Genomic DNA, 12,599 nt, shown 5'->3' with positions numbered 1-12,599 from the left:
GCGCGACTGAGAGCATAATGGTCTGCTGCACATAATTAGCCAGTTGGCAGTGGTCCTGTCCAGAGGCTATTCAAGTGGTTTTGTGGTCAGTGACCAGCTTTCAACAGTCACACAGAGTCCCTCAATTGTCGCCCCAGCACGGAGATTGAAAAGAACTCAATTATTTTTTACTGCCCGTAATTAAAACTCAGCAAAATGCGACGGGAAGGGGGATCCTGTTGGATTGTCCAGTGTCAGTGGCACTGGCAGATATTAATGATGTTAAGCCCTCCACCAACTGCTAATGATGATACAGCTACTGCTGCTGCTTTTGCCACTAATTCCAACGTTCGTCGACTTCATCAACAGTTGCCAAGTTAATTACGCTAAGTGAACCATTCCAGCTAAAAGCCATCAGCTTCAGAGCTTCATCTTCAGCACCAGTAAGCGTCTTCAACTTCAGCTCGAGCAGAAATTGTTATTCTTTTTGCATTATTAAAAGTTTTTGCAAGAAGAGGCGAGTTCATAAAAATACGGCAGACTCCTGTGCTTGGCATAAATATGCAAAATATATTCCCATTTTCAGCTGGAAGTTTAAATGCCTCGTGGGCTTCACAGAATTTGTAAGCATATGGAGGGAACTCAAGTAAATGAGTAGACACTGAAGTATATAAAAGATGCATTACCCTTTTAGGTCTAAAAGATTACTTGGGCAAGTCGAAACATTTAAATTTCAAAAATAAATGTACTATTTATAAGTTCGATTATCGAAGCTGCCTTAGAAAACTCCTGAAACGGTGTCTAAAAGCATGCAACACTATAATTTCAATCCAAACGTACATCCTTTTTTGTTGCATACTTTTAGACACACTTATAAGTGTTTTTGAATCCCTAAAACTTACGGCTTAAGAAAAACCCTTTGAAGTCGCATGGAATATTACTCCCCCAAAGCTTCTGGAAGTATTCTTTTCTCCTTATCGTTTCATCACTTAGTAATCATTAGATTTCATTTGTTACGAATTTTGCATAAGGCCCAACCCGCCAGAGAGGAAATTATGACGTTGAACCCAGGGATTTCCCTTGGAAAAGCGACATGTGTGTCATATGCCAAGAAGTTGGCTATTAAATTTCATTTTATGATTTCAGTTTGTGTCCTTGTCCGCTGGCATGTCAATTTGCTGCGTCAATTTATGCGAAAATCCTGCGACAGTTGTTCAACCCTTAGAGGAACGAAAAAAAGAACAAGAACCCAAAGGAGCCACAGGATCCAGTCTTTGTTTGCCATGTCCATCTGCCCTTCCTCTAAAGTGTGCACAAACAGAACACCAATAAATCAACATGCTACGCCGTCGATGACGCACTCCACATCAATATTCTATTAATGGTGCAGTTGTTAAAATATTATGATCCCAAGAAAAATTTGACTACTTTTTCGATGTGAAGGGGCGATGGGTACGGGTACTTAAAAAATCACTTCAGAATATTTTGTCGCTTGTTTTAATACGCATTTTCTCGCTGAGATGATTTATGTGGGGGGAAATGGAAATGAGGATAACTCCCCAATGGGATCGTAATGGTTTGGGATTGGGTGGAAATTCCCGCTTATCGCTGGTAAATTGCTCAAAGGCGTAACAAGAAATTAAGCTTGTGGCTTAGCGCACTTGCAACAGAAATGGAAACGCAATCGGAATGGAAATGGAAACGGAAATGGGTTGGTTACACTGGGCAGTGGGGGTAGCATTATGAGGGTCCGGGGGATGGGATAGACACGCGTCCCTCACAAACCTCGACACGTATCCGCAGCCACACGAACACGAGCTCGCCAAATCACTGGAAAAAATATTTTGAAGATCTCAAAAAAATATTTGAGAACACTCCTTTTTAACTTTATAAAATAAATATTAAAAAAATGAAATTAAAAAAATAATTGGAAGTAAATAAAAATTAATAAAAATTCTATAACCTAACAAGGAGTATAATTATATTTGCCTTGTATTTAATTAGAATCTTTTGGTCACAATTTGTGTATAATTGTTTATCTGAAGTCTTTAATAATGTAAATATTTACTTCATATACCTATTTTGTTTGTTGCTCGGCGAAGTGCAGTTCAAACTTTGTAAACTTTTATGTAATGAAGATCCCAGAGGAAAATGATATTTGTTTCAAGTGCACTCGTTTGTGTTGAAAACGAAATTGAAAACTGTTAAATAAATCGCAAACGAGTTTATTGCTCGAGTGGTGTGCACCGCGGCACAAAGGAGAGGTCGAGATAACCAGCATAACCAGCACATAACACATTCCACCCGGCCAACATATCCCACTCAGCCAACTCATCCAACTTATCCAACTCATCCGGCATATCCTGCATATCCCGAACCGAAAAGGACCGCAGACAGACGGAGGAGGATCCACTTGAGGCTGCGTGGGCCGCATTCACTTAACTTTAATTTTGCGCTACAAAACACAAGGGGTGGGGGGGAAGGATGAGATGGGAGCCAAAGAACCGAGACAGACGTGATTGGATTTTTATATTCAATATAAAAAGGATTATATGGCATTTGTTGTGCAGGCATTGAAAGTTCATAATGATTGGAAAAGTTACGGCCACTCAGACGGACCCTCTTCTGGCGTCCTGAGTTTTGGCTTACACGTGGCGTGTAAAATCAATTTTAAGCCCAAAATGAGTGCAACGTGGCCATTAGGGAGTCCTAAGCCAGCGACACCTGCCGCGTCCTTCAAAAAGGTGTATAATGGGTGTATATCTGTGTATAAATAGCTCCGGCCGGTTGGCCAAAACCAACGGGGGCTTTTGGGGCCAAGCACTTCCGGTGTGAAAAAGTTCGGCATGTGTGAAATATATCCAGAGCCGAGTATGAAGATTATCTAGATTATGCAGAGATGCAATGAAATATCCAGGCAGTAGCCACTTTCCCATTTGAGAGCTGACCACCATCCATTCTGGCTAATGGCCAACGGTCGGTCTTAATAGTTTCGCCTGACAGTTTAAAGTGTCCGACAGCTTAATGGACCTTGTCCAGTATTTATTGTATTAATATTGCACCGACAGCCATCGCACTAAATGAGGAGGGAAAAGCCTTGCCACACACAAAGGAAAATTAATGGGAGTTCAGGAAATTACCTTACACTTAAGTTCAAATAACATAAAGGTGTTTTAGTATGCTGTGAAAAAAACGAAAACAAGAAGACTTCCAGGTTAGAACGTTTTTTTTGCCTACTTTTAGACACATTTACAAATAAAATCTATGTGACTCTATGGTTTATATTAGAAATATTTATTAACCTACTCTAAAAATGCCCTTAAAGTGACAACAAGCCTGATTATAGTTATTTTTTATGTATCATCACAAATAGGTAACTTTCAGCTAAGAAATCCCTTAAATTTCGCTCAGTGTAGCCTTGTTAAGTTCCATTTTAATGGCCTATGGTCTGGTTAATCGTTAATGATTGTGCACTTACCTCGGGTATATCATCTGGCACCTTTCCCATCCATGATAATGAGAGTATCGTGCAGTCGCATTTTGTGTTGATGTTTCGCTCAAAGTGTAAATGCATTTTATGGCCCAGAAGCGAAGGCCAACTAACTATATATCCTCAAGTAGTGGTTTTTGTTTTTTTTATTTTGTTTTGATGTAGCTATAGCTGCTCAACGCCGATTTAAGCCACACACATGTTGCTAAAAGTAGAGGGAGAAAAAAGAAAGGGGGATGGGGATGAGTTTCATTATCGTTTAGTATAACATGCCAATAACTAATTTACGATGAAAGCCAAATGGAGTAGATGTTTTTGTTGCCACTCGTGTTGCCAATGTTGTTATTATTATTCCGGTTACTGCTGCTGGTACCTTCCTTATCAGGACAAAGCACACACATACTGCCTTTCGGGTCATTGGATGTGCTGCTTTGTACGGGGATTTATTGGTGGGTGAAACGATGTTCCGGCATATGCTCGCCGTTCTTCCCCCCGAGGCGGTATCAACTTCATCGTGCTCCTTCAAGGGTTGACAAATTGCACCACCCACATTCGTACATTGGCTCACAAGAAAAACACACACCCACGTACACGACATAATTTGAAGCATGCTTTTCAGGGCACACTAATTGGTATTAGTGGGAAAGTGGATGTGTCCTATCTTCCTTTACTTTGCCATTCCCCAGGATAACCCACTCACACACTCACGCATGCCGTTCATAAACATCCTTTCTACCAAATGGCATACATATATCATACATAAATCTACTTGAAAAGACTTTGAAAACTTTATGCGGAAGTCGAATGCTTCTTGGTGGCCAAAGTTTGAATTTGTTAATTTAGTTACTCTTGGTATTTCAAAGAAAGTTTAAGAGTTTGATAAGCTCAATATAATAATTAAAGAATATTAAACTTTTTATAAATTGGTTTCAAAAGATTTGCTCGTATCATACTTGGAAGCTGCAAACGTTTCAAACTGTTAGAATAGCAATAGAAAGCATCCCTATTTTCGAAATATTACAAATGGTAAGAGCTAAAACATTGTCAAAACTTCTCCATCACTTTCGCAACGCCACTCATTTAAATTATTTAACAAGTTTTCAGGCAAAAAGTCGAGTAAAGTCTTGCTGGGCTAAGAGCTCTGGGCAAAGGCAAACAATCCCTTGCTGAGCAAAGCAAAAGCAGCGAAGAGCCCTTCAGTATGAGAATGTTTCAAATTATGCTTGAATAATTGATATGGCTTGCTGCTGTCTGTTGTCTCGTTTGATGACTGCTTGACTAGCCGGCTTCTTGTTCTCGGTATTTGGTCTAGGCAGGATGACATTACACAGACAAAAATAAATTGAAGATCACAAAAATACTAATAAAATTGCGGATATGAGATAAAAGTAAAGGGGGCTGGCCCAGAAAACATATAAAGGCGCCTAAAAGTATGCTATAAAAAGAACCAACGTACTGAACCCATTGTACTTTAGTAGCTAACCTCTTTTGTTGCATACTTTTAGACACTTTTATAAGCAATTTCAAATCATTATCATTTCTGTGGAGGATTTATTACAATTTTCTTCAACTTAAAATAGATTTTCTTATTCGCATAACTTTTTTCCAGTGTTTCTAAGCACTGCCTCCGGCTGAGGGAACACAGAGATGAAAACGGGGAGGATGGTTTGCCGTCCAGAGACAAAAGCACACACGCATTTGCTTCAATTATGTCGTGCGCTTTCTCTGATTGAATTTGACATGTGATATACCATTTTTGATTGCGTATACGCCCCGGGGGCGAGCCTTCAACAGGGCGGGCATCATCTAAAAAGCCAACTAATGGAATCTTTCGGTAAGGATTTGCCCTTTGCCTGCTTAAATATTGATAAAAAGCCAACTACAACTCGTTATAAATTGAAGAGTCCTTTGAATTCCATTTCAATAACACACAGACAGACAGAAGTGCAGGTTAAAAAAAAAATAAACACAAAAGCGGGAGGAATGCATTCTCGAGTAGTTCACGAGATGAATGATTGCACATTCACCGTGGGGCACATTCCGAACGTGTTACTTTCGCCACTCTGCGATTTTGCCAGACAGCCATTGTTCGGCTGCTTTTAAATTGTTCAACGCGCCGCATTTGGCAGCCAGCCTGCACATTTTCCACCCACCAGTCCTCCAATCCGCCAAACCCACCGAAACCCAGCGCTTTCGGCTCTTTCATGCGACACTGAGCGCTTTTTTAGCCGTGTGTGCGGTTCATGGTCGCCATAACGCGTCAGAGTAACGAAAATAACTGAGGCGGCGGCGTCGGAAAAGCTGTCGAAATGCCAGTCACAATCTGGCTAGAGCGGAAAACTCAGGTTTTGCAGTTGCAGCTGTGCTGGCGGACACGACAACCTGGCCCAGACATCATGAAATATGCATTTAACCATCAACAATGGCAACCAACCAGCCTTGGTAATGGGCTGCCTTTTGGCCATGAGCTAAACTTGCGAATAAATAAAACCAAAAATTACTCTGTACAAGATTACTTAATCCATTTGAAATGCCATTTTGATTTACTGCACTCAAAGGCCAACAATAGCTTTGTGTAAATATTTCAATTAAACAATCGAATCCAATATCCATCATCCATCATCTATCAAATTCCTATTCAGAATTCAATTTGTTTTGTGTTTATGCCAATTTACTCTTTTCTCTCTTTTATAAACAATCCCCCCGAAGCATTTTACTTGCGTCGAAAATATATAGGATTTGTTTCGGCTTTGCCATTAAAAGTTAATTATGTGGAAAGAAGCAGAGACGGAAACACATAGCTGTTCACAAAGTAAACTTTAGTCGGCTGTCTCTTTCTGTTGCAATTAGCCTGCCGAAATTAGATTGCGTATACGCTCCATGGTACACAGTTTGCTGTAAGGCGCTTAACTATTATGTAGTCGTAACTGCTGTTGGTCTTGTTGTAACTGCTAACACTGTTTTGGGGGCAAGACTTTTGCTCCTTTCACTGGCTCGCATATTTTTTGGCAGGCGGTAACTATCCTGACAGTGGTTCTATATCTTAAATACCATATGGATATTTGATATGTAAGATGGGGGTCTTCTTTATAACAATTTTAAAATATCCTGGGTACATAGAATATAATTTAAATCAAATAATAATGACAAACCTTCTTTTATAAAAAAAAAAATCATTGAAATAAATAAAACTGTAATAAACATCAGCCATTAAGCCATGGCTTCTTTATAAAAAAAAAAATTTAGAATAGTTTTATCTTGTATACATTAAATTAAATTTTTAAATTTATATAATCTAAATGAAGTCCATAGCACACAGTAAATTAGTATAGGATTATATTATAAGCTGCACACTGTATCAAGTTAATTCAAGGCCCATATTTACACTATATTCGAGATTAACTTGATCCACCCACTGTCTGTGTAATGCATAAATGTGTATTTATGTCCAGGCCAGTGGCTTGGCCCAAAGCCCACCCAACCACTTAATACCGCTAAAATCCTGATTTACTTTTTTATCCCTCGCGCATGTCCCTCCATTATGTCTGCGAATTAATTGTGGCAATTTGCTTTTGATCCTTGGGGCACCGGACGGAATTTGAATGCACGCAATTATTTCATTTTCATCATGCTTTTCATCTACCTAACGAGCTGGCATTGTTCATATTTCCTTGTCCCCGTCTCGTTTATCGCTGTCAGCGGTCCGGGAATGCCCTTGAACCGCCTGAAACTAGCCCAGCCCGCTGCTCCTTTGCATATATGTACTTTTTTGTATAGTATAATATGGTATAATGGAAGTGCAGCGGTGCATGCAACAAGAATACCGAGCACAACAAGAACCACACGGCAAAGTCGAGCGGAAGGAACGAACAGCGAAAAACTTTGTGCCCAATTCGGAATTTGTGTGTGCGTTGCCCTCGACTCGAAAGTTTTCGTGACGTTGGCCACAGGCAAATATTTCACATATAGTGCTCACATGACGACATGTATCGGTAGGGTATTTATGCCAGCCTTTGGTTTTCGGTTAAATATAAAATATGGAGTGCATAGAGGCCACTCGTAAATCAAAAGCCTTGGGTGAGGATATTTCCTAAAGGGGAAATAATTTTGTTTACGGTATTTCATGATAAACAAAATGTTTGGATTCTCGTCATAGGTTACTGAAGCTATAATTTGTTATCTTTACTTAAGATAATTAAAGTAGATGACTTGGACTAATTAAGGTTTGTTTGATTTCCATTTATCTAGTCATTAATGATTATTTAAATTTTTAATAAACTCATATTGATTTTGTATTCCATTTCATAAATACTTTAGTTACTTTTTTTTAATAGAAAACTAATATTTAGTTGTGTTATAATAATATTGATATAACTATTTCTATAAAGCTCAACTTCTTTCAAATAAGAGATTTGCCTTTAAAAATCTATTTTGATACATGTTTTCTAATTAACTATTGAAAATATAGCTCTTAATATTATATTTAGCATTAATTGATAGATTTTTAAAGACATTTTTAAAAGTGTCTTTCAATGAATTCATATATGTACATACATAACTTTAACTATAACTTTTTATAGAACTCTCTAGTGAAGATACAATATTAATCACATATGTAACTTACAAGACAAATTTCAATCCTTAAAGCTATAATTTTTCTAGTAACCACCGCTGTGAAAAGGATCTAATCCTGGCTTTGGTTTTAAGTTTCCCCTAATTATGTGTGTCGGCTTTGTTGTGTGCCGCATGCCAGGCAACCAGTGAGATTGAAACAAGTTCAAAGACCACCTAGCCCCCACATATATTTTTTTTGGTTCCCCCGTGGGGAAAGTAATTGCTGGGAGTTCAGTTTCCACTGGCCATGGGGCATTTGCTTTAATTAGCCACACGCCAGCAAGCACAAGAAATGCGTTTGAAAGGGAGAAAACATTAAAAACTGGGAAACAACAAAGGCGACACCAAATAGAACGTGCATGCATTTAATTGGCAAGGTTTTTCCGGGCAAAGAAAATACCACTCCCTTTTTCCTTAACTCTTTTAAAAGGGAGATGGAGGTGGGAAAACAACCAGAAGATGAGAAAAAGCAATAAAATTTTGCATAAATGACGAAATAAATGACAGCCAAGAAAAGCAACATTGACAAATACGCAGAAGGGAGCTGGGAAAAACAGCTCTTCGGGTTCGCCGGCTACATCGAATGTCTTTCTATGTGTGCACTGAGCTTTAATGGTGGAAAACCGATGGGGAAAACACTGGGGAAATGCCATATAAAAGCTGACGCTGGGCTCTTTTCCCCCGATTTTCCCCGGGCTGCCCTCCCATTGTTCGTGCTTGTTTATTGACTTTCTACGGGGGGTTTGGGGCAGCTGGGGGTGTGTGTCGTATAATTTGTTTCTACTTTAACCTAACCTAAACCAACCACCCCCAACCCCATTTCCATTCTTATTCCCAGCCCCATTCCCATTCCCATTTCGATTCCCTTTTGGAAAACATGTTGGAGGAAAATTGTGCGCCTCAGTGGCGCTACACAGTTACCCAAATGTACATATCTTGTTTTTGGGTGCGTTTTTACTTCTCCTTGGCAATATAAACAATTTTTCCATTATTTCCATTTCGCCGCTACTGCTGCTTCAGTTATGCAAAATAATCAACATGGCAGATATTCAGATATTGGCAAGGCAAGGAATAACACAAACAATAACAATCCCGAGAAGAAAAAAAGAAAAATAAAACAATAACAAAAGCAAAGCCGCCTGTTGTCAATGGCGAAAATATTGGCAAAACATTCGGAAAAAACCGCAAATCGAGCAAACTGCACTTGAACTTGCCACAAAGACCCGCCACATCGTCCTCCCGACGTCAGCTCGAATTATATAATGCAAATCGCGACGGAATACAGTCCAACCTCTCTAGTTTGAACCGCAATCTCTTGAACAGTAAAGTCTATTATAATAAAGAATCTGCAAGTGCAAGTAGAAACAGATCTTGTACTGTAATAGAAATAAATCTGAAAGATTTAAGTATGTATCTTTTGTGAAAATCGAATTCAAACTATAGTCTCGAAAGTGAAAACAAGTTCTTTCGTCCTTATTATTGATAACTGTTTTAATAAAAAAGACAACTTTTTAATTCTAGGGTAAATATAGGGTACAAATATACATTTTTTTAGAAATCTAAAATGTGACTGTTCTAATAAACAATCTTAACATTTAAAAGATTTTTTTTCATGTAGTAAATAAATCTCCAACTATATGGGACTACATTTTAAGATATTTTAAAAATTAATATTATTATGGAAAGTCTTCCATTTTTAAATATTTTTTAGAAAATAAGTTGTACATTTTGGTTAAGTTTACATATTTATGGAACTTTATTGAAAACCCAATTGGATTTTTCTGGTTTAAGAAGAAGTTTCAAATATTTCTGAAATACCCAAACTATCGATGTTGGACTGTATTTGCAAAATAGGGGGCGGGGTCAGCTGAAACGCAGCGGAATAAGACAGAATGTAATGACCTTGGCAGCCAAGCGCCAACGCAACGCTAACACACATTGGCACACACACCCCCGCATTCAAGCACACACAAACTTAAAAATAATTTCTCAAAGAGAAGCGCCAAGAACACAAAAAAAAAAACAACAAGAAAAAGACATTGGCGGTCATGCGTTGGCGTCGCCGCCGCAGTCGCAGCCGGCGTCGACGTTGGCAGCGGTATCTAAATTATGCAAACTGAGAAATTGCCGCACATCCATGCACACACACGTGCACATTACATCCCGTCCAGCTGTCGCCCCAATGCAAATGTAACGGTTATGTGCTATGTGGCTTAAATGCTTATCGCCCCGGCTGACCAACTAACGGAATTTCAATTTCGGCACGCATTTTCCACGGCCTTTTTATAGCCGTGTGCTTCGGATTTTCGGACTCTTTTCTCCGGCCGAACTTTTCCCGCCGGAGTCGTTTTTCTCGATTAGCGCGCATAGGGGAAAAATGGTAATCATGTAATGATTTTACATCATATTGCAGATAATAATATTATTAAACACAAAAAGCTAATCTACACAAAAAAAAAACAGCGGTGGGTTTCGAACCCAGACTTCTATGCTTTTTGATTTAAAGCTGAGATATTATTATCTATTACAGAATATTTTTAACCATATACCAGCAATTTAAATTGTAAGTATACAATTTCTTTTATAATATTCATTAAGCATCGGTGGGCCTTGAACACGGCCTACTTTTTTCCAGTGCAGGGAAAACATAAGACAACCGGAGAACCCACTGTGAAAGCCAATGCCGATCGATTTTCACTGTCATTGGTTGTTTGATGCGGATTAATCGAAAACGTGCGTGGGCAGCTCACTCAACTGAAACTAGAAACGAAACCGATTCGCTGGGAATTTAAGTCGTGTGGTACAAGCAAATATGGCTGATAAAAAAACGTTTAACCAAGGTGAAGAACTAAGGCAACAGAGCACCTTTAATTAGCCCAGAATTCAGGGAGTTTTTTGTGGCGCCCAAGGTGTTGTGCTGATGTGGCCACAACAAAAACTCACCCACATACGGTCGAACTTCCCTAACACGAATTTACACCTGACTATGGAAAAACTCAAGCGAAGGAGCTGATAGTTTCACATACTTGAATATAAGATACATTTATTTTTAACGTATATAGACCCTCTGGAACAGTCTTTAATCTCGAATAACTAATATTGTTTGTTAATCTCTTCAGATGATTCTTGTTATATTTAACTTTTGAAAGTAAAACAATAAGTTTTAATTGCACACATGCTAACAGGCGTGTTTGAATCAAGAGTTTTGTACTTGGTTTAGGCTTTTATAATCCATTTCTTATAAGTATTTGAGGTATGGATTCGTTTAAAATCCCAAATTCCATTTACTACAATATCTTTTTTGAACAAGATTCTCCAAGAATTTTGTATTAAAATGTTAGAAATTGAAGTTCTTCAAAAACCTAAACACTTCAGTTCCTTAATCCGTTCGATTTAGGGAATTTGGCCTGTGGTATAGACATTCGCCGTGTCCAATCCACCACCGAGTGAGAGAGGCTAAAAGGATGTTTGCCAGCCAGGGGACAACGGAATTCCGCAACTCACCTGTGAAATCCCCGCCCCCTTCTCGGGTGCTCTGGCTGCTCCTTGAAGTGCTACCGTAACGTTGAAAGTCCTGCTGCTATGGGAAAACGGAACTGATCCAATCCAATCGAATTACAGTTTTTCAACCGAAAAATTGGTGCATCGCCAACGGAATCGGTGTGTGTGTGTGTTTTTCCAACTGTTTTGGGGCAGACGTTCCCGTTACTTTTTCCCGATTTCCTGTTATTTTCCTTATTTTTTTTCCTCTCCTCTCCTGTCTCACACACACGCACACAACTGCAAACGGGGAACGCACATGCAGCGTGGTTGGAGTACCGTTAGCACACACTGCTTGCAATGACGCCCGAACGTGGACTGTCTGAGAATTTCGATTCCGGAAAGTTAGCAGGCTTTTTCCGTAGGATAAGGGGGGCGCCAAGAGCGCGCCTGCGCCTGGGACACCTCATCCGCATAGTTCTTATCAAACTGACGGAATTTACGCGCTCCGGTTGTTGTTAACGGGTATTGATTTTGTATGCACTGTGAGCGCTGCCGTTGCTTTCTATTAAACAAGATTTTTTATATTTTCCTAAGAAACACTACTTTACGCAATTTTCCAAGGTCTTGATAATGCTACTCTACATTCTACACTTATTTATAGTTTTCAAATAAACAAATAAACATAGCAGCGCACTGCTAACAGAAAGCTGTAAATGTAACTGTGCTGTTAGGCATGTAACGCCCGCGAGGGCTGCACTGCTTGCAACGATAAGATATCGATTGTATCTTTGACACCTGACCAGGTGACCACCAGGGCTGACAAAAAATATCTTTCTGTTAACGGTATCGATATTTAATTGCAGAAAGCCCAAAAATATTTTTGTTACATTTTGTATTTTTTAATTTGTCTTTTATTATATACCCTTTTAAATATTTTAATTAGATAATAATATTTAAGATAAGTATTTTTAAATTCAGCTCTCACTAAATACATGAGACTAATCAACTAAAATTATGCACTTATAGACATTTC

The 12,599-nt window shown here is 38.9% G+C and overlaps 1 protein-coding gene across 4 annotated transcripts in view; it reads right to left on the bottom strand.

The window, feature by feature from the left end:
- Window positions 1-12,192, bottom strand: part of LOC119545978 (tubby-related protein 4) — a 30,952-nt gene extending 18,760 nt beyond the window's left edge. For 2 of the 4 annotated variants that reach the window (XM_037851977.1, XM_037851986.1), the window contains exons 1-2: window positions 11,588-12,192; window positions 3,458-3,674 (exon numbers count right to left, since the gene is read on the bottom strand). In XM_037851977.1, the coding sequence (XP_037707905.1) occupies window positions 3,458-3,553 (96 nt within the window). In that variant the 5' untranslated portion in view covers window positions 3,554-3,674; window positions 11,588-12,192. The remainder of the gene's footprint in view (window positions 1-3,457; window positions 3,675-11,587) is intronic. The other 2 variants (XM_037851959.1, XM_037851968.1) reach the window with 1 other exon arrangement.
- Window positions 12,193-12,599: the final 407 nt, after the last annotated feature.

The sequence above is a fragment of the Drosophila subpulchrella genome, chromosome 3R, assembly GCF_014743375.2.
Source record: "Drosophila subpulchrella strain 33 F10 #4 breed RU33 chromosome 3R, RU_Dsub_v1.1 Primary Assembly, whole genome shotgun sequence".
Taxonomy (NCBI): domain Eukaryota; kingdom Metazoa; phylum Arthropoda; class Insecta; order Diptera; family Drosophilidae; genus Drosophila; species Drosophila subpulchrella.
Note: the sequence above shows the minus strand (reverse complement) of the source record. Positions and strands in the feature narration are given on the sequence as shown.